Here is a 22,623-nt window from a genome sequence, read left to right on the forward strand (position 1 = left end):
AATAGTATGTACCATGATTGAGTCTATTGACATGAGTGCTGAGCTTTCAACTGTATCCACATCACTAAGGCTCTATCATGGTCCATGCATACACATTGGTCTCTACACACACCCACATAACATGCACACACATGCATACTGACGCCACACAATTTCACCCTCAGCACATATTGTAAACTGCTGCTACTGACTATGATCTATCCTGTTGCCTAGTCACTTACCCCTGCCTATATGTACAGTACATAGATACCTCGATTACCTCGTACCCCTGCACATCGACTCAGTACGGGTATTCCCTGTATATAGCCATGTTATTTTCTACTCCCTATATACAGTATAGCCATGTTATTTTTACTTATTTGATTATTTATTCACTGTGCATTTTTATTCCTTGTGTCACTATTTCTATATTTATTTTTTTAACATAATCTTTAACTCTGCATTGTTGGAAATGGACCCATAAGTAAGCATTTCACTGTTAGTCTACACTGGTTATCTACAAAGCATGTGACAAATAACATTTGATTTGATTTTATCATACCAGTGGGAGATCTCCATCACATTCCCAGTCTGTATAGTTTGGGTGGGAATTATCTCAGAGAAGAAAGCTGAGTTTTATTATTTATGTCTGTTATCACCCCAGGCACAGAGACTGTATCCTCCTGAGTTTTAATCTGCTTGTCTCCAAGCATCCTCCTGGCTATTTCATTTAGGTTTTAATGTGTATTTGACATTTTGACATCTAGGTTCCCCTTTCATTTAATTGATTTGCCGCTGCCTTTTGCTGTTTTCTCCTCAGTGAAAGGATTCCTCATGATCACCTGCCTACTTCTCATGGTGGGCCTATTGCTTATTCAATTTCTCTTCACTACATCTCCAGATGTACTACATCTCCAGATGTAGAAGTTAGATTAGTATTAGAGAAGAGGGGATGAAAAGCTTGCATTCAGGGTTTTGAACATTTTAACAAAAATATTAATGGCTACCATTTTGAAACCACACACACTGACCAATTTCCAATTTATTTGGACAGTGGTGTGCTATGATTTAAAAAAATCTATAAATGTAAACTTCTGGAGTAAGATGGGGAGTTTCGCAATGCCACCGTCGACCGTTTGACCATTTGAATGCTTGAATGAAAAGTAGTTAGGAATATGGGAGACTTGCGAGACCGTGTCGACAACAAATGTAGACCTATGTGTATGCAAATGATTATTGATTCTGTCTGTCCACCCAGTAATTTAAATGTACTGCTTGTGATGGTAATATGCATTAATTCGAAAATACTGTGGCGATTTTTGTGAGAGTGCAACGCTAATGGTGAGTTACCCAAATTAATGGGGACGCACACCTTTCATTATTACTATTAGATTAGGTGGCGCCAATTGATGGATTCACTTGTGACCAAACTAAAAGCCTTTCTGCGGTTCACATCAATTTGGTTTAAGACCAAATACAGGTTTTAATGTTATGGACACTTACTAAGTAGTTTTTTGTCTTTGTCAGTAGTCCATTAATTGTAATAAGTTTTCTTCTATCCTTAGGGACTTTGATAGAATCTTGAATAATTAGGCTACAAAAAAAAAAACATGGGGCCACACAACAAAAGTAATGTTTTGTTTGTTTAATAAAGGAAACCTATAAGTAGAGACAATAATATTAGTAGTAGTAAGAGGATTTCCAAATTTAGTTGAACTTTATAACACTTTTTTTATCCATGGTTTTTGTTTATTATATATATATATATATATATGAATGTTAGTTAGTTAATGTAAATTATATCCTTGAGAGTGAATATTAATGTGATTGTGAATGTGAGAGTGAATTATATATATATATATATATATATATATATAATCCTCATTCACTCTCAAGGATATAATTGACATTAAAAGTCGATGGACACATGAATGTTAGTTAATGTGGTAATGTTCCATAGGTCTCTGGTGTTCTTTGTCTAAGCTCAGCTCAGGAGACCGTCGTCAAGAATGATGCGTCTGCCATCTGCAGGAGAGCGACGGCACGCCACATTAAATGGCCATTCCATTGGCCAGAGCCAACACATTCATGTAGCTCTGATTTATAGCATATTACACTGTGATAATAAAATATTTTCTTTGATACAGCTTCACGGCTATATGCACCTCTACTTTTCAGATGATTGATTTACCACGTCGTTAAAAGGCAAGTGCAGTAAGCATGTCCAGTATACAGTAAGTAAACATCCATTGCCCTAAGATCCCATAGTTTGGGTAGGCCTAATGTCCATTACAAAAGGTAAATGAGCACAGTGGATGCCTACAATACAGCATAAATGTGTCTGTCTTTCTCAAAGAGTGACTGGTGAGATATGCTATTGATATCAAGCAAGTTGTAAAAGAAATAATCAAAAAGAGAGTCTGAATTAACCCTGATCAGAGTTCACTGTGTTCAGAGCTGCATGACCAACACTATTGAGCTAGGTAGCTAGCATTAGCTAGACTAGGGGTTAAGGTTAGGAGTTAAAGAGTTATGAGAAGAGTTAGCTAAAAGGGTTAAGGTTAGGGGAAGGGTTAGCTAACATGCAAAGTAGTTGCAAACTGGTGAAAAAGTAGGAAGTGGTTGAAAAGTTGCTAATTAGCTAAAATTGTCCATGATGAGATTTGAACCTGCAACCTCTGGGTTGCTGGACGTTCGCATTATTAGCCCACCCATTCACTCCAACCAACCACTGTACTTTTGTTTTTTCATTAAGTAACCATCTGTCTTATGTAACCATACCTAACATACACTGCTCAAAAAAATAAAGGGAACACTTAAACAACACAATGTAACTCCAAGTCAGTCACACTTCTGTGAAATCAAACTGTCCACTTAGGAAGCAACACTGATTGACAATAAATTTCACATGCTGTTGTGCAAATGGAATAGACAACAGGTGGAAATTATAGGCAATTAGCAAGACACCCCCAATAAAGGAGTGGTTCTGCAGGTGATAACCACAGACCACTTCTCAGTTCCTATGCTTCCTGGCTGATGTTTTGGTCACTTTTGAATGCTGGAGGTGCTTTCACTCTAGTGGTAGCATGAGACGGAGTCTACAACCCACACAAGTGGCTCAGGTAGTGCAGCTCATCCAGGATGACACATCAATGCGAGCTGTGGCAAGAAGGTTTGCTGTGTCTGTCAGCGTAGTGTCCAGAGCACGGAGGCGCTACCAGGAGACAGGCCAGTACATCAGGAGACGTGGAGGAGGCCGTAGGAGGGCAACAACCCAGCAGCAGGACCGCTACCTCCGCCTTTGTGCTAGGAGGAGCAGGAGGAGCACTGCCAGAGCCCTGCAAAATGACCTCCAGCAGGCCACAAATGTGCATGTGTCTGCTCAAATGGTCAGAAACAGAATCCATGAGGGTGGTATGAGGGCCCGATGTCCACAGGTGGGGGTTGTGCTTACAGCCCAACACCGTGCAGGACGTTTGGCATTTGCCAGAGAACACCAAGATTGGCAAATTTGCCACTGGCGCCCTGTGCTCTTCACAGATGAAAGCAGGTTCACACTGAGCACATGTGACAGACGTGACAGTCTGGAGACGCCGTGGAGAACGTTCTGCTGCCTGCAACATCCTCCAGCATGATCGGTTTGGCGGTGGGTCAGTCATGGTGTGGGGTGGCATTTCTTTGGGGGGCCGCACAGCCCTCCATGTGCTCGCCAGAGGTAGCCTGACTGCCATTAGGTACCGAGATGAGATCCTCAGACCCCTTGTGAGACCATATGCTGGTGCGGTTGGCCCTGGGTTCCTCCAAATGCAAGTCAATGCTAGACCTCATGTGGCTGGAGTGTGTCAGCAGTTCCTGCAAGAGGAAGGCATTGATGCTCTGGACTGGCCCGCCCGTTCCCCAGACCTGAATCCAATTAAGCACATCTGAGACATCATGTCTCGCTCCATCCACCAACGCCACGTTGCTCCACAGACTGTCCAGGAGTTGGCGGAAGCTTTAGTCCAGGACTGGGTGGAGATCCATCAGGAGACCATCCGCCACCTCATCAGGAGCATGCCCAGGTGTTGTAGGGAGGGCATACAGGCACGTGGAGGCCACACACACTACTGAGCCTCATTTTGACTTGTTTTAAGGACATTACATCAAAGTTGGATCAGCCTGTAGTGTGGTTTTCCACTTTAATTTTGAGTGTGACTCCAGTTTGATTTTGTTGTCAGCACATTCAACTATGTAAAGAAAAAAGTATTTAATAAGAATATTTCATTCATTCAGATCTAGGATTTGTTATTTTAGTGTTCCCTTTATTTTTTTGAGCAGTGTATATTAATTTGAGTGTCCTGGATTTACATTTACTATGTTACGTCTCGTCCTTGAGACCAGGCTGGCTCTTTCCATGACAGACTGACCAGGTGAATCCAGTTGAAATCTATTATCCCTTATTGATGTTAAATCCACTTCAATCAGTGTAGATGAAGGGGAGGTGACAGGTTCAAGAAGTATTGTTTAGCCTTGAGACATGGATTGTGTGTGTGCCATTCAGAGGGTGAATGGGTAAGAACAAATATTTAAGTGTCTTTGAACGGGGAATGGTAGTAGGTGTCAGGCACACCAGTTAAAGTGTCAAGAACTGCAACGTTGCTGTGTTTCCTGTGTTTATGAAGAATGGTCCACCACCCAAAGGATATCCAGCCAACTTGACACAACTGTGTTTTGAACGGGGAATGGTAGTAGGTGTCAGGCACACCAGTTAAAGTGTCAAGAACTGCAACGTTGCTGTGTTTCCTGTGTTTATGAAGAATGGTCCACCACCCAAAGGATATCCAGCCAACTTGACACAACTGTGTGTTGGAGTCAACATGGGCCAGCATCCCTGTGGAAAGCATTTGACACCTTGTTGAATCCATGCCCCAAGAATTGAGGCTGTTCTGAGGGCAAAAGGAAGGTCTTCCTAATGTTTTGTACGCTCTGTGTAGATTAATACATTCTGGTAATCAAATTTCAAATATATTTATAAAGCCCTTTTTTACATCAGCAGACGTCACAAAGTGCTTATACAGAAACCCAGCCTAAAACCCCAAACAGCAAGCAATGCAGATGTAGAAGCACGGTCGTTAGCAAAACTCCATAGAAAGGCAGGAACACAGGAAGAAATCTAGAGGAACCAGGCTCTGAGGGGTGGCCAGTCCTCTTCTGGCTGTGCCGGGTGGAGATTATAAGTACATGGCCATTAAGGCCAGATTGTTTTTCAAGATGTTCAAATGTTTATTGATGACCGGCGGGGTCAAATAATAATCACAGTGGTTATAGAGGGTGCAACAGGTCAGCACCTCAGGATTGTTTTCTATAGACCTAACACATTTAGCGTTTAACTACTCAAGATAATATAGTGGAGCGAGTGAGGGGAGATATATGGCATTCCATGGTTCCCCTAGTAGTCATGCACAAGCCCCGCTGGACTGATCATCTGTTATTCCAGAGCCATCTGGGCCAGGCTCCAGGGCTGTTTATATCCTCATGCAAAAATCTGACATCAATGTGAAACAAGAGTTGCGTCAGAGAAGCCAAGTCCACATTTTCTCCACTTCATCCCTCAAATAATAAAACGGCAAGCATCTTTTGCATCAAACTTTAACAAAAATATAGTATATAATGACACGTAGCTGTTGCCCATACAGCCAGAGCTGTGTAATGCAGGATATGATCACATTGGGATCATGGGCAAGCAGTGATTGGGGAAACAAAGACCTCATTCTCAATGTATCGAAAAATCAACCATGTATCACAAACAAAAAGATCCAAACTAAACCAGGCCAATTTTGCCATTGGTCAATTAATCCAACTAATTAACTGCACAGAACATTTGAATTTAAATTAACAATTGAGATATTATCAGGAGATGGCAAGCCACTCCGAGACTTTTTTTTTGTAATAAAGATTACTATTAGAGAAGGCTGTGTGTGAAGTGATGCTTTTAGATGAGAAATCTCCAATTACAAATCTGCCGTACACTTGTCAGCAAGTAATTAAATGTTTGGTTAGACGTTGCTATATGTGGCGCTGCCGAGATAGGATGATCTTGCTCTGTTGCCCTCTCCAACAATTATGTTCCATGCAAAAATACGGTCCACATGTACCATTTATTGTGCAGCCTGAATGTCAGAATTTCTCTGAAGCTAAATCACAAAGCCACAGAATATGAAACAAAAAAAATGAGACTACAACATCCCTCCATTAGAGAGCCTTCACACATTATACTTGCATGCAAACAAATAACAGGATACTGAGTAACAGAAAAATGACTGTTTAATAGTTTAAGAATTATATAATACATTAATCACATTAAAGACAGATCGCCTACCCCTCTGCATGTCATAATTGTGCAAGCTTACAAATGTCAAATGTATTATTCTGCCTACTCTGTACAGGGACCAGAGCACAGGGAGGATTGTAAAGCTTTGAAGACCAGATTTCATAGGCAAGTGTCTCTTCGTCCACCAACGGTCTACTTGTTTGCATACAATCAATGCTAAAATCAGGCTATAGTACAGACTTCTCAATGTTAGGATGTGTACTTGAACTTCACAATAAGAGGTATTCTGTCACTGTGTATGAACAGTATCACTCAGGTCAGACACTAAGGCTGGTTGTAGTTTTTTTTTTAGCTATTAAAAAGTGTCACTGATATGTATAAGGGAACATTGAAACACTATTCAGGTCCAGATTGTTTCACATTTGGTCTGTACTGTACAGTACCTCTAAAGTGACACCACAAACACTTATAGATACAGTCTATCTGCATTTGGTGACATAGTACATGGTGTGTTTTCAAACAGGTTAGACAACAGTATCATCTATTTAGCAGAGATGTATTTAAAACGGTAGATGCTGTACACACATTCCTCAAAAACCAGGAAGAGAAGTCCGGGAATGGGGAGAAAACACAAACATATCCCACCTTTAGAGATTACTTATGAGTAAGTATGAGTGTCCTTAAGACTAACAGTAAGACCTAGCTAAACTACCCATATAATCACCTCAATTAGAGTATTTTAATGTCAGAGGCATTAGTTCAAATGAGTGCAACTCATTACTAAAGAGCAGGGAAGTAGAAAACATGTAAAATGTTCTGCTTGTAGAATGTAGGGCTCAAGCGTCGCTAACCCCGTACAAAAACTCAGGAGTAATTTAGCTCTGAACTTTTAAAAATAAATGACATCAGGGTCACAGACTCAAAAGAAAACCAAGCCTCATTCTTCTCAACCCTTTCATACCTGGCCTGAGTTGGAAAATATAAGTATTTAGAGATTTTTTTTTTACCAGCAAGGACTTACTGCTTGTGTAGTACTGTAGCTACAGTAAGACCATCCTATAAGACAGTGCAAGAGGAGACAGAGCAGATGCACTCGTTTAACAGACCAACCTCTCACATATTCAACATACAAACCTCTCACGCCCATCACAGCCTTTTTCCAGCGGTCAGTAACATGTCAGTGTTCTGATCCTTTGTTCTTTTTGTTGTGCTGTCTATTCATGTGATATGAAAGCAGTCATTTAACACATCAAATAAGACAAAACACTTGGCACAATACTAAGCGCACAAACAGTGTGTTCCTTCTTTTGTAGCTGCAATGAAAACAGAACAGGAGTTTGAGTTTTGATGACTTTGGCTGCAAGTGATTTTGAAAGTTTTTTCCCCCTTCTTTAAAAAAAAAAACCTTTATTTAACTAGGCACGTCAGTTAAGAACAAATTCTTATTTACAATGCCGGCCTACCCCGGCCACACCCTAACAACGCTAGGCCAATTGTGCGCCGCCCTATGGGACTCCCAATCATGGCCGGATGTGATACAGCCTGGAATTGGACCAGGGTCTGTAGTGACACCTCTAGCACTGAGATGCAGTGCTTTAGACCACTGTGACACTCGGGAGCCCCTGACACAGAACAGGCAGAGGAGCAACATGCCTGTAAGTGGAAGAAAATTATGAAACTGGAATATCCCTGCGCTCTAAAATTGTATAATAAATAAAATAATCCACGCGAGCATACGCGTGAAGAGTCCCTTTCTTGATCATGTGAGGTAGAGCTAATCCAATCACTAGCCTGTCTGCTCTATGCTGAAACATACATGCATTCAACTACAGCAATACCTAACTTTATTCGCTTGGAAATGCTTTACTACCTTGAATACTAAAAGGTTACTTTGAGGTTACCCGCCTAAAATAAAAATATTACATACTAGTATGCTTCATTGTAGCAGGGGAAGATGCTATAGAAGCCCCTTGAACAGTGAATACCTGTTCCATTATTCTTTCTATCCAACCAATGTTAAAGACTTGTGCCCAAAAATAAATTGCAGGTTCATTGGTTCTAACTGAGGTAGAATCTTGGATATTCAAGGGCATAACGGTAATGGGAAGGAAATGAGTGCAAAGGGAATGAACTGAAACAACCAGCGGTGTTCCACACACTGCCTGTCCTCCTCAGAGGTCACTCCCAGCATAGAGGTTGGACAGGGGTTTCTTAAGAGGCTGTGGGGCTCATTGGTGATAATGGGGTGGGAGAGTAATGCCAATCGTTTATGGAAAATAAAGAGCAGAACCCTCATACTCAAGAATATATAGAAAATGAATAGACTTACACAAAACGCCCCTCAAGGCACTCATTTTCAATATTTCCAAATAAGCAGTGCTACTGATATCTCATCCTGGGGGCTTTTCAGTCCAAGGACAACACTGCTCCTTGTCCTAACACTATATATTTTTTTGTTTTTTGTTTTTTGTTTCAAAGCATTAAATAGAATGAAATAAATACATTTTATTTCATATATAAATGTGGGCCCTTGTGTCAAAATTGCCACATAAAAATAAGTATTTAGGAAAGGATGAACTGAAATGACTACATTTGTTTACATTTGATGAAAAAAGGTTACCCTATTATCAATGTGGTAGCGTTAAAAATAGAAACATTAGCATATTGGATTGATCTTATAATGTATTGAGTCACGAATACTCAGTATCTATTGAGTTTTGTGATTCCCCAGGATACAATGCATCTGAAGAACATAAGTATTTCAGGGGAAAGATTGCACAATTTAACAAGGAAGAACTTCCATCACCTACTTGAAATCCCCTTCCACTACATTTATCTGAGATCTCTAAGAAACATGGTTCCCTTTCATCTGATTAGAAGCTTTATCAGTCAATTTAACATCAGAATCATAACTTAAGATAGAACACTTTAGATACACACCTCACACCTCACCATGACTAAGGAGACCCAAGAGATGAAAGGAAAAAAACATCTAATTAGTTTAAGTTCAAAGTTAACATCTGCCATTTTTCCAAGGCCTTTTTCTCTACTGTAAAACCTGGATTTTGCCAGCTTAATAATCATATATACTCTCAGTCTCTGACTATGTACAGCTATACAAACAGACAGCAGACAGGGTGTGGTCCTGGTGGCTGTGGGGAGCAGAGCGAGAGGGAGCAGTTGGTTGGGAAGCCTCCCAGTCCAGTCTCCTTCACCACGGTCTGTCCATACAGGTGGCTGTTCGTTCTGCTTCACTTGCGATCGTCGATGGTCTTAATGAATTCCACTGCCGCGGTGAACTGCATCCACCAATAGCACTCCTCCCCACTCAGCCGGCTGGCGTAGAAATTATTGATGTACTGAATAGTGGACAGCAGGCAAGGCGGGTTTGCCTGGAGAGAGGGGGCTCACATTAACCACGGAGAGAGAGCCACACGTCCGCCGTGTATAATACATGCCGTATGTAAATATGTCCATACAAGTTATCATACAGCAAGATCTTTATGCTACTACACATTTACTATGCAGTTGTCTAGGTGAGAAGGAATTGTCAGAAGTTCTGCTAAGGATTCAGTTTTACCCTCTGCATTCTAGGGAGATGAGGGTCATACTTCTAGCAAAGCCTATCATTTTAATAACCATGTTTGTGAAATTAAAGATATGGTTTAATGAGGTATCAATTTTTATTTCATTTATTTATTTTATTTATTCGTTATTTTACCAGGTAAGTTGACTGAGAACATGTTCTCATTTGCAGCAACGACCTGGGGAATAGTTACAGGGGAGAGGAGGGGGATTAATGAGCCAATTGTAAACTGGGGATTATTAGGTGACCATGATGGTTTGAGGGCCAAATTGGGAATTTAGCCAGGACACCGGGGTTAACACCCCTACTCTTACGATAAGTGCCATGGGATCTTTAATGACCTCAGAGAGTCAGGACACCCGTTTAACGTCCCATCCGAAAGACGGCACCCTACACAGGGCAGTGTCCCCAATCACTGCCCTGGGGCATTGGGATATTTATTTATTTTTTAGACCAGGGGAAAGAGTGCCTCCTACTGGCCCTCCAACACCACTTCCAGCAGCATCTGGTCTCCCATCCAGGAACTGACCAGGACCAACCCTGCTAAGCTTCAGAAGCAAGCCAGCAGTGGTATGCAGGGTATTTTCATTATCTAAAGTGAATATGTTGTTATAAAGTTACTCTGAGATGTTTACATCAGTTTGCGATGGATGCTCACCTTTATCAGGACAAAGACGAGCACAGGGACAAAATCGTCAGCTCCGGGGACAGAGTCCTCGTTGGCCAGACTCAGGAGATTCATGATGGTGGAACACATGCGTAAAATACATTGCACTTTGTCCCGAGGGGTCTTGTAGGCACTGATGGTCCGGATCTCTGACTGGGCAGACGGCCAGGGAGCCTCCCTCGCATACACCTGGAGCCACACAGGAAAAAGCATTCAGCATGTCAAACCTGTAAGAGCTCCAAAACATCAACACAAAACGAAACATCTCAGACTTTGACGGACAGTTGGGGGATACAAATCTGTGGGGCATTACCTCTGGGATTTGAAGAGCTTTGTGATTCGCTGTCACAACTTTTGAGAGACGTGCTATGTGTTCCTGAAGAAGCCTAGAGGGGGAAACATGGATGTAGAGAGCAATAGCTACAGTAGCCTAAGATGAACACAACATAGCAATACAGGGTATTGGTTACTCAAATGTGTCAAAGATACTGCTGCTACAGTAGCATCAGAGGAGGAGAGGATTCTGGGTCATTTGATAGCGTCAGGGGTTGCAGCCACACCGAGACTGGAGCTGTGTGACGGAGGTGAGGTGGCGGACACCGTTACTCACTGGTCTCTTAGGATGTCCCCGTCCTGGTTGGGGTAGAAGGCCAGCTTGAAGATGCGGTTCATGACGCTGCGCTCGATGGCCATCTGGGCATCCTGCAGCTGATCCTCGCTGGCGTACTGCCAGATGGCATCATGGGCCATGGCCCCGTACAGGTAGCGCAGGAAGTCCTCCACCGCCGCCGTCTTGTCGTCTGACGCTGTGCACCCCTGGAAGGCTGGGGGGGGGCAGAGACAGACACGCTGAGCACTATGCACCCCTGGAAGGCTGGGGGAGGAACCTGAGATAGTCTTTTTAGAGAGGTTACAGATTGACGCACTGCAGTTTTGTGCAGGTAGTTAGGTTGAATATTAGTGTCTGTATTTTGAATTCCACTCTATGGCCATTCAGCAGACAATCAACTAGCAGAGACAACATGAGTAGATTAATGGTTACAATATCAAAGTGATTATGTCTGTAATAAGCGGGCAAGACCTTTGATGAAGTCCAGGGACTTCGCCTCCATGTGTTCCAGTAGGAGGCGAACACAGACTGTGGTGAAGTAGCGGTTAGCTACCTCCTTGTCCCTCAGCACCCTCTGCAGCAGCCTCTCCAGGTGGGCATGGGATGTCTGCAGACCCTGCCGACACCGCGTCAGATACGCTATGTAGGGTGCCCGCTTCCTACCGGAGGGTACAACGGACACACACACAGGCATTATGGATTATGCTTATTAACAGTTGTGTTCAGTGACAAAATTATGTTGATCTGAGACAATACCAGTGAAATAAGACAGTACACTCAACATTCATTGATAGTCTACCAAAATGTTTCTTTTATCCTTTCAAATCGACATACACACAGGTATTTCAAACATAACAACACAACCAACTATGCCACAGAACTACGTCCTTGCAGTAGAAGAGGTGAATGTGCAGTGCTGGTCCTTCGGCAGCATGTCTGTCTTCCTCCATAGTTACCTGTAATCCTCAGCAATGGCAGCCAGCAGCTTCTTGCAGGTGCGTGCGTCGAAGCGGCTGACGCAGCGCGTGGTCTCCTGGATCTGGGCCATCTGGTTCTTATCCTGCAGGTTGATGGCCTCCGCCAGCTGGACCTTCAGGAAGCACACGATCTCGTTGTCTGGGAAGGAGACGGGAGGGAGATGGCGGTGAGTCAGATACGCAGGCCCCTCAGTGGGAGAAGGGCTACTGCTGTAATCAGATCAGCCTTCCCTGCTCCCCCCTGACATGTGGATGTGACTGATGACTACAGAGCTTGTCTCTTATGGATTTCAAATGTAATCATTTCAAAGGATTTCACTTTCTATTGTGTGTGGCCGTGCCCTGATGGTAAACGTGTAGTGGGATGGCTTACTTACAGGAATGAATGTGGTCAGATATAATATGAACAGTGATGATAGAATGTGCAAAACAGATTCAGTGATTTTTTACAGTAGCTCGTCTGGTACCTTCAAAGTCTGTGTGGTCAGGCAGCCCATTGCGTGTGGTGGCAGGAGCCATGAGAGGGAAGGCCACAGACTCTGCTGAACACAAGGCCAGCCTCAACTTCTTCTTTGCATCACTGCAATATATGAGTAAAAAAAAATAGCCAAATGTAGATTTGGTTTGACAGTCTTATCACTCTGTCTTTCGCCTCTGAAGCACTTCTGGCTAATTAAGCATCACATGAAATCTGATGCATAAACAAAGATCTTATTATTACTATTATCAAAATCCTAGCTGTGTGATTCCTGTGAGTTGATGAGCGTTGGCTGACCTGAATGAGAATTTGTTGGAATCGTGTTGCTGGGCTGTCTGGCTGGCTGAGTCTGGCAGGTCGTCTGTGGACATGTTCTGCAGAGCTTCGTCTCTGGGGGAGTTGTGCACACACTCCTCTCCACACAACTCTGTGTACAACACATTCACACGCTCAAATTGATGTAACGTGTGTGTGAGTGGGTGTACTTGAGCGAGAAAGACACTGACCTGTGGCGTCGTAGGCTGCAGTAGTGGCTCCTTCACTGGGACTGGTCCTCTTGATGTTCCTGTACTTGTCAAGGATGTCTTCTGCTGCCTGGGCCTGGGAGTTCCTGGACAGAGGGTCGTCTGACACACACAGGAGACACCACAGGCACATTTGGATTAAACCCACCATGGGAAACATGCCCAATTCCTTTCCCCGTGATTCAGCCATATCTGAGTGCAATGACAGTAAATCAGGACAGACCTTGTGGGACACGTTCATGGCCCATATTGTCTTTCTCCTGCTTGTCCCTTTTCCGTAAGGCTGCTATCGGAGCTGTGGAGAGGGCATAATGAGTGAGCTAGGAGAAGTGCAGCTACGCTCTCCTCTCACCATCTCTGGACCACAGTCCCATCATGACTCACTTCACACAGCAGTGTTTCATGACAGCATGTGTTTATACAAGGTATTTTCTGACTAACAATGCAGAGGAGAGATGCATACCGTAGCATAGCATCATATCACTGAACAAAACGAAGGAGATTTATCCATATTTTTACTGCATGAAAATAGCAAAGGAAAAGAGTGGTAAATAAAACCAACATGGCTGAAATAATACGACTGCCAGACCGCAATGGAGAAATAAGATCATAGATGTATACACATGATAAAATATCAATATATACAGTAAGTGTATATATTTGTACAAATAAGCAGGTGAGGCTCATCCTAATAACGTGTCAACTAGACAAACGGGATGTGTCCAGATAACAGACGTATCCTACAGGACTGATATTTAAAGGGAAATAATGTGAAGAGGACTAGCAGTGATTAGACTAAATGGGTTGTCATTCTGTACGCTCCAATAACATTGGCTCACAATGTTGTATCGCAAACAGTACAGTGCAAAAAGAAAAATGGAGACAACCAAAACAAATGCATGAATGCTGAGCCAGAGACATCAACTCAGGTGGCACCATGTCACATCACAGCTTTATCACAAAGGGCCACGTCTACAAGCCTCATGACCTACAGAACTCAGGCACTGACTTCAGAGCCGCTAGCTCAATGGTGACAGTTACAGTGTCGGGACGTGTTACCTGGGACTTCACTCTCAGCCGTCCAATACAGCACTGTGTGAGGAACACAACAGACAAGGTTGGCCTTTCACGCACTCAGTCTGCCTGGCTGCCACTCTGTGTGAGGGGCTACACATCACCATGGTATTCACAGCACAGCAGCAGCAAGGCCAACAGAAGGGCCTTTATGTGGACTTCACAGGTTTACACTTCTCTTTGCAGATCTGGCTTTATTAATACAACTTCAATGTTCACTAAAGGAACATCATTATCTAAAAGAGTAATAAGCAGTCATCTCTTGTAGACACAGCCCCATTATTTCCCTGACACTTCCATGAGAGATGGTTTTGGAGTTTAACTGCAACAAGAGATGTGTAATCTATCTATCTGCGGAGTTGACAGCGAGGTCTATGTAATGACCATTAGGCTGGGGATGACAGGACTGCTTGGAGGGGTACCACTGCACAATCTACACCTGCTCAAGCCCCTCACATTAATGATTAGTTTCACAAACTAAAAATAAATATAGCGCAAGTGAGACGTGAGGAAAAGACATGTCTGGTGTAACTTTCAACAAACAGTATTTGAAGTGGAGAGATCACGCATCATCACTCCCTTTCTCACATTACAAACAGTACAGGTCTGAAACACAGATGTGATTAAGAGAAGATCGTGAAAGAGTGAAAATAATGTACGATACATAGGAACCATGCAATTCTCTAACGAATTGTAAGAATTTTCAACCCACTAAAAGCATTTTTTGCAACAGACAGCATGCCAAAATGACACAGTGGAGGGGAAAGAGAGTAGTTGAAGTCACTCTTTACCTTTGGGAATGGCTGACTGAAAGCGTTTCTTCCACCACGGTCTGTTGCGATCAGACTTTTCCTCATCACTGTCCTTTCTCTCCTCAACCTTTGGGAAAACAGACATTCAAGTATGTTTTAGAATCCGTAGTGACATACTGTACAGTAGGACAGGAAAGAAAGGCTTGCAGTACAGTTCAAACTTAGACTATTGCTATAGAGCAGCAGGTCTAAAACTAGGCTTGGAGAGCAGCATACAGGACACACAGGCAGCGATGACCAGCAGCTCTCACCTCCCCTTTCAGGGAGTCCTTGCTAGGAGACGAGAACGGCCCCATAAAGAAGGCCCCCGCATGGTCCCGCTCCTCGGCAGCAGCCCTGCGGTTCAGGCCCGGGTCGCTGGTGGGTCGACGGCCCGGGCACACAATGTCAGAGCTGCGGCTGCGTACCAGCCTGTCTGTGTAGGAGTGGCGCTGCTTGGTGTGCTCCAGCTCGGCTTGGGCCAGGCAGTGGGGCGTGAACAGGGAGTAGCGGGACTCCTGGCCCAGGGCACAGGTCTCTGGGATGGGTGGGTCAGGCGGAGGATGAAGGGGTCTGGCGTAGTGCACCTTGGGCCTCACGATGGTACCAGTGGAGGAATCTGTGGTGGGGGAAAACATGGCTTAGTTTGGTTATACAGCTTTATACATAGGGGTGTATCACACTCTCTCTATTACCCAGATTGTCCAGAAACAAAAGAACAGCAATACAATTAGAAAGTAAGGGACAGTGCTAGAGAGAGGTTGGTGGGAGACAAGCCCTAGGTGTGGGTAGGCCACCTGTTCCAAGGGTAGATTGTCTCTCCTGAAAAGCTTCCAATGGCAGCCTGGTGCCATGAGCACAGTGGGACAAGGGGACTGTGCCAAAGTGCCTGGGGTGAGGTCTCTCAACCTGTCATCCCTTCACCTTGCCACAGACACACAGCCCTGCCACAGCTCCCCTCCCTCTCCAGCCATCTCCTCCTCCACTCACAACAACACTGAGCAAGACAGGGCCACAATTTACCAAGCGCAGAGAGAACAAAGAGCAAACCACAATGGAAATATTATACACCAAATTAGCTAATTGAAATGACATTTCCACACAGTAGACATTTTTATTGCACTAATGTTTTGTCCAGTAATTGGGGCGAGACTCTTTGGTTCATTTCTCAGAGCTCAAGCTGTTCTGTGAGCCCATGCCATTAGACACGACTTAATGATGCTCATTTCCGGGTTTGATTGGACACTCGACACAGCAAAGACCCCAGAGCATTGTGGAAGCAGAAATTACCTTCGCCGGAAGAGAGGGGATCAAACATGGCCAGTAAGGAGTCAGCCTGAGAGGGCGGAGAGGCCAAACTGTGATGTGCTCCTGAAACAACAAGAGGGGAAATAGAGAATTATGAATGACATTCATACACTAAACAGAGAGCCACTTTCTGCTATAATTGGTCATGTCACTGAAAATCACATGGGCTATTCTGTGCTTTGTATTATACAAAGAAAGTCATCATCATCATGTACCTACACTTTGTATTTGAGAAATATAGTCTAAACATCTTATATGAAAACATAGCAGAAAGACTCCAACAGGGTCAGCAGCATTCTAGTGTAGTGGAGAGGTCGTGGCAGCTCAGCTATAGAGCAGACAGGGATTGATAGGTCTTGCTGATGACAGTGTAGTGATGGCACAGCCAGGCCAGGGTTGAGGTGACTCTTCCCGCTCTCCTACCGTGGGATGACTCCTCCCCATCTGGACTTGTCACAGAGTCCTTCCCCCCAAAGTCCGAGCTGCACTCTGACCGCAGGTCCTCTGTCTTGTTGGGGATGTCTTCTGAAGTCGCTGCAGAAGAAAAAAATGTCTGTTCAAAAGTCTGTCATCCAGGAGATGTTTACATTTGGTGGAAGACTTGGTTTTGCTGACTAGCTCCTATTCTGAGGGATTGAATGTGTGACATTTGAAAGTTGCAGCATGACACCATACACACTGTATTGAGAGGATCTGCCGAACGATCCCACTGGGACCTCTAAACTTGGTAGCGGGAGATCCCATGGGTGGGATGGTGACACAAATAGCAGCAGCAAGAGTGATAATCAGACAGAGCCTATCCATCGGCCCGGCCCCTCTGGGACATGTTCCTATAGGGGCTCAGCCATGGGCACTAGCCCAGTCCTCTTAATCTGGGATGCTACGCCAAACATGTCAGCACGGCTTGTTCACCTGAGCTACCAGTACCGAGTGCCAGGGTTAACCTCTGTGCCCTTGCCAAACTCACACCAACCTGATTGTCTTGACTATTTAGCATTATTTGACGGTTTTCCAACTAACACAGACAACTCCCAACGTGGTTTTAAACTAGCCTGCATGTATTCTATGTAACTGACCGGTTAGGTTGCTTTTACTTGATTTCCCACTATGTGTTTTATATGTAATGAAACCTGATGTGTAGGGTGTAACCGCACAGCTTCAATTAGTGACATAGACGCAGTGTACCTGAGACGACGCTGAGCCCTGGGGTGCTGGGCCGAGAGCTGACCTCTCTGACCTCTGTGTCATCGGAGGTGCTGCCCACCCCGGAGCAGCTCTCTAGCTCCTGTAGACGCTCCTCCTGCTTCAGGTCTGGGGCTTCTGGAGGGGATTATGGGGAGGTACACACACACAGCACAGTCACATCCCGTTATAGTCAGTGGTTTGTTCTTGCATACAGTAGGCAGCCTAAAATAGGCCTATGAATGCCAAAGTACACCTTGCTGTATGTTTGCTCTCCCTTCTCTGGGAGGACAAAGTAATAGCGAAGAAAAGCTCATATGCACGAAAGAAAACAAACCATTTACAACTGACAGAAAAACAGAAAGTCCAGCCCATTTTGTGGCTGCCCAATGGAGCTGTTCAGCTTAACCCAGAGGCTCCATAGTAACAGCCGTAGTCATTTGCATGCTCATTAGTAATAATGTGCTAGTGAAGTGCTCTTTGGAGTACAGTTTTCTGCTGCCTAGCCATGAAACAAGCGCTCAACTCCAGGTGAGCATCAGATAGCCCTATTACAGAGGAGAACAGGGGCAGCAAACGGAACAAAAAGCAATCAAGACACTCATGCATGTCAATTTAACACTGCACATATTGCAATGGTGCACTTCAATTAACAGAGTCCGGGCTTTCCCAAGAAACCCTAGTTATGCTTTTATTAGCACTCAATTGATATGCATGAAACACTGACTTTCTAGGGGATTTACGTAATCTAACAAGGTTTAACCTCGTTTTTAACTAAATAACAGACAGTGCAAGATTGATATGATTCCTACCGTTCATCATAAGGTATGGTTTGTAACTGCTGCAATGGGACCAGATTCACACTGTGCTGGAACTGCTCAGCACATGTCCATACATAGAACATGGTCCGAAGAGGGTTGCAAAGCCTACAGATTTGTGAGAGGATGTCGCCAGCAGATAACAGCACTCGTTGCACATTTCCTCATGACTGTTCCTTCACTACAGGTGCAAACACACCTGGAGGTTCCTCTGGGGAAGCCCAGAGCTGCCTTATACTGTCACAGGCAGATGTGCCCTGATAGACAGGCTAGTGCACAAAAACATGACAGATTGCACCCACTTCCTTGATTTGGAACACCACACCTGGCATGTCCGCCCACACACAGAGATTCATACCGTGCACACACCTACTGGAGTGACTCATGCAGATGCAGTGCATGGAGGAAGACAAGAAAATGAATATACATAGAAACTCATGGAAAATGTGTGTAGAAAGTTGAGAAATAGACAGGAGACAGCATTCAGCCCCTATAATCCCCTTCTCCACACTGAACCCACCTGAGTCGCTGGGCAGGACCTCCACACTCCAGGCCTCACTGGTGGTCTCGGAGATGGTGGATCCATATGGGTCTAGCAACACTGAACCAGAGCCTGGTAGACACAGCAGGCTGCCCAGCATGTTCTCTACAGCCGCCCCTGAGAACACACGCACAGACAGAGAGAGAAAGCCTGGGGTCACGGGCATTTCATGCTGGGCCCAAAGGTGTGCGCACGCACACACACACACACACACACACAACTGTGCCAAAGGTCAAAGGTTAATGGTAATATCTCACCCCACCACCACCCCCTGAGCCATGACTTTGAGCTGTTGATTAAGCCGGGCATTACTCACAACCAAATTACCCCTCACCCACCCTCCCACAAAGTCCTCCACACGACGTCCCTCCATTTCCATTTGGGATGCTGCGGCAGGTTAACAAGGCGGAAGAATGCGGAGGAGGGGAAAGAGCTAGCAGGTGTGAGTGGGAGTATGGTGGCCGGGGTGCGGATCATGAGTCGACCCGTGGTACCCACACTCCCAGGTATGCCATGTTTCCACTTCACAGCACACACACAGGCGCACGTGCATGACAGCGCCCAGGCAACAGTCTGCAGGGCAGGGGCAGGGCCCTTCCTTGCGGCAGGAGAGCTCTACCCTGCTGTCCATGTTTACAGTCTTCAAGGTAGAGGCGCAGAGCACTTGTCTTTCAGGTGGATGATTAAATGAGTGGCACAACAAGAAGTGAAACAATTAGAATGTCTGCCTCATTATCATGGTAATCTTATCAGTGGGATAATGAGGTATTAATGGATATTTAATGTGCATCTCATAACCCAATCCCTTGGAGAAAACACATAAGGAAACCGTTGTAAATTCACTTAATGATGGAAAAGTCCCCCAACGCCATATTCCGAGCAATGAAAAATGGTGGATGCAAATGAGAAGGAACCAAGGTCAATAAGACTGCAGAGACAGTGAATATATATGAGCGAGAGAAAGAGCTTTGCATGGAATAAAATGAAAAATTCTGATGTCTTAAGGCATCAGCATGCTTCAGTTCAGCTGGTGCCAAGCTGAACTTGGCGAACCGAACAAGTGTGCTCGCAAACTCCCTTAAAAAGACCTCTTGAAAACGAGAAAAAAAGCAGCAATAGTACTGTTTGGCCATTGAGACGCTGTAGCCACTCTCCAAAATAGTTAGAACTAATCAAGAAATCTGTAATTGACATTTTTGCAGAATAAATCTTATTTGCGTGATTTTACATCTAACTAAGATGTTCAGTGCATTATTGTTCAACAGGAAAAAAATGTGCATTAAAACATGTTGTCTCTCATTGAATGACAATACTTTATTTAAGAACCCCTACTGTTGACCAATCACCGATGAAGGGGCGTAGACTTCGACCTTCAGCTTGCCTCCAGCAATGTTTTGGTGTGCACAACCAACCCCTCCCAAAAAAACTAACCGAAGTCCAAAACGTCACAAAATGTCATCATAATATTTGCACGAATTCTAATGAACTGTTTCGGCTGGGATGTATGCGGACGCCATTAAAGAACATTAAAAGGTAGTCCTTACTTTAAAGAATTAGCTAAATAAAATGGGATACTCCAGAATAAAATGTGACCATAGGCTATATCGAGTGGAACTGTTAAAAAAAAAAAATTAAAGTTAGAAATACAAGCTAGATGAATAGCAGATAATGAGCTGCACACATGAACTCATACTTCGATGGAAACATTCTAGTTATGCACAAGGATCTCAAGTTGGGATTCAGCCCGAAGTGCCCATTTTCTACCCACATATAACCATCTACCCAAAGCTAAACTTAAAAAGGGCATTCAAGAGAGTGAACTCAATCAAGAACACACCCATCACTCGAAAAAAGTTCATTAAGAAATAGCAATGATCCTCAAAGTCCTCAAGGGATCAAGTGCTTTATAGGGCAGGCCTGCTTATGGAGAGGAAACCATAACATGCCGTTATCCAACATACACTACAACAGTATTGTGCTACATTCTCTTAACAAAAATATGCAACAATGTCAAAGATTTTACTGAGCTACAGTTCATATGAGAAAATCAGTCAATTGAAATAAATTCATTAGGCCCTAATCTATGGATTTCACATGACTGGGAATACAGATTTGCATTTATTGGTCCCAGATACCTTTAAAACAAAATGGGCCTCAGAATCTCGTCACGGTAGCCTGGTGGTTAGAGCGTTAGGCCAGTAACCGTAAGGTTGGTGGATCGAATCCCTGACAAGGTCAAAATCTGTCGTCCTGCCCGAGCAAGGCAGTTAACCCACTGTTCCACGGGCGTCGAAGACGTGGATGTCGATTAAGGCAGCCCCCCACACCTCTCTGATTCAGAGGGGTTGAGTTAAATGTGGAAGACACATTTCAGTTGAAGGCATTCAGTTGTACAACTGACTAGGTATCCTCACTTTCCCTTTCAAATTGCCTCCGATAAAATGCAATTGCGTTCATTGTCCGTAGCCTGTTGTGAGGCCGGTTGGATGTACTGCCAAATTCTCTAAAATGACATTTGAGGCAGCTTATGGTAGAGAAATTCATGTTAAATTCTCTGGAAATAACTTGTGGACATTCCTGCAGTTAGCATTCCAATTGGACGCTCCCTCAAAACATCTGTGGCACTGTGTTGTGTGACAAAACTGCACATTTCACAGTGGCCTTTTTCCCCCAGCACAATGGGCACCTGTGTAATGATCATGCTGTTTAATCAGTTTTTTGATATGCCACACCAGTCAGGTAAATGGATTATCTTGGCCAAAGAGAAATGCTCACTAACAGGGAGGTCCTTACTACACTGAACAATAAATAAAATAAATTATATATATAAATAAAACACACATGGCATATGTTGGTACTCCTTCGATACTGTTGGAAAAGCATTCCAGGTGAACCTGGTTGATAGAATACCAAGAGTGTGCAAAGCTGTCAAGGCAAAGGGTGGCTACTTTGAAGAATCTCAAATATAAAATAGATTTTGATTTGTTTAAAACTTTGTTTACTTCATGATTCCATAAGTGTTATTTCATAGTTTTGATGTCTTCATTATTATTCTACAACGTAGAAAGCAGTAAATAATAAAAACCCTAGAATGAGTCGGTGTACAAACTTTTGACTGGTACTGTATGTCTTACCAGCTATTTCCTGCAGTCTATCTTCGTCCATGTTGGGGTCAAAGTCGCTGCCCAGCACGTCTGTGCTCCAGGTCTCACTCACAGTCTCAGAGATATCCCGGTCATCCGTCAGGCCCATCATGTCTCGTATCTCAAATTTCCTCAGTTTGTCATCCAGGTTGTCCTGAGTGGTGGCTGGGGGTTAAAAATAGACAAAGTTATCACAGCTCAATTTAACAATCCCTGACATTGATATACACTACCAGTCAAAAGTTTTAGAACACCTACTCATTCAAGGGTTTTTCTTTATTTTTACTATGTTCTACGCTGTACATCAAAATAATGAAATAACACATACGAAAACATGTACCGTAGTAACAAAAAAACAAAATATATTTTATATTCTTCAAAATAGCCACCCTTTGCCATAATGACAGCTTTGTACTCTTGGCACGCTCTCAACCAGCTTCATGAGGAACTTCTTTCCTTCTTCATGCATTTGAGCCAATCAGTTGTGTTGTGACAAGGTGGGGGGAAACAGCTCAAATAAGCAAAGAGAAACGACAGTCTATCACTACTTTAAGACATGAAGATCAGTCAATGCGGACAATTAAGAACTTTGAACGTTTCGGGGGGGGGTGTATATTTGTGTGTGTGTGTATATA

At 43.8% G+C, this 22,623-nt stretch overlaps 1 protein-coding gene across 8 annotated transcripts in view; it reads right to left on the reverse strand.

Annotated features, from left to right (window-relative positions):
• Positions 1 to 6,264: 6,264 nt before the first annotated feature.
• Positions 6,265 to 22,623, reverse strand: part of gapvd1 (GTPase activating protein and VPS9 domains 1) — a 30,731-nt gene continuing 14,372 nt past the window's right edge. For 4 of the 8 annotated variants that reach the window (XM_024417443.2, XM_024417448.2, XM_024417447.2 and 1 more), the window contains 18 exons: positions 21,980 to 22,153; positions 18,825 to 18,962; positions 17,490 to 17,624; positions 16,728 to 16,838; positions 16,287 to 16,367; positions 15,269 to 15,615; positions 14,997 to 15,084; positions 14,191 to 14,223; positions 13,355 to 13,426; positions 13,114 to 13,233; positions 12,905 to 13,034; positions 12,597 to 12,709; positions 12,109 to 12,268; positions 11,624 to 11,811; positions 11,153 to 11,366; positions 10,856 to 10,928; positions 10,534 to 10,731; positions 6,265 to 9,681 (listed from right to left, as the gene is read on the reverse strand). In XM_024417443.2, coding sequence (XP_024273211.1) covers positions 9,541 to 9,681; positions 10,534 to 10,731; positions 10,856 to 10,928; positions 11,153 to 11,366; positions 11,624 to 11,811; positions 12,109 to 12,268; positions 12,597 to 12,709; positions 12,905 to 13,034; positions 13,114 to 13,233; positions 13,355 to 13,426; positions 14,191 to 14,223; positions 14,997 to 15,084; positions 15,269 to 15,615; positions 16,287 to 16,367; positions 16,728 to 16,838; positions 17,490 to 17,624; positions 18,825 to 18,962; positions 21,980 to 22,153 — 2,516 coding nt within the window. In that variant the 3' untranslated portion in view covers positions 6,265 to 9,540. The remainder of the gene's footprint in view (positions 9,682 to 10,533; positions 10,732 to 10,855; positions 10,929 to 11,152; positions 11,367 to 11,623; positions 11,812 to 12,108; positions 12,269 to 12,596; positions 12,710 to 12,904; positions 13,035 to 13,113; positions 13,234 to 13,354; positions 13,427 to 14,190; positions 14,224 to 14,996; positions 15,085 to 15,268; positions 15,616 to 16,286; positions 16,368 to 16,727; positions 16,839 to 17,489; positions 17,625 to 18,824; positions 18,963 to 21,979; positions 22,154 to 22,623) is intronic. The other 4 variants (XM_024417449.2, XM_042320526.1, XM_024417444.2 and 1 more) reach the window with 4 other exon arrangements.

This window comes from Oncorhynchus tshawytscha, linkage group LG04 (genome assembly GCF_018296145.1).
Source record: "Oncorhynchus tshawytscha isolate Ot180627B linkage group LG04, Otsh_v2.0, whole genome shotgun sequence".
NCBI classification, from domain to species: Eukaryota; Metazoa; Chordata; class Actinopteri; order Salmoniformes; family Salmonidae; genus Oncorhynchus; species Oncorhynchus tshawytscha.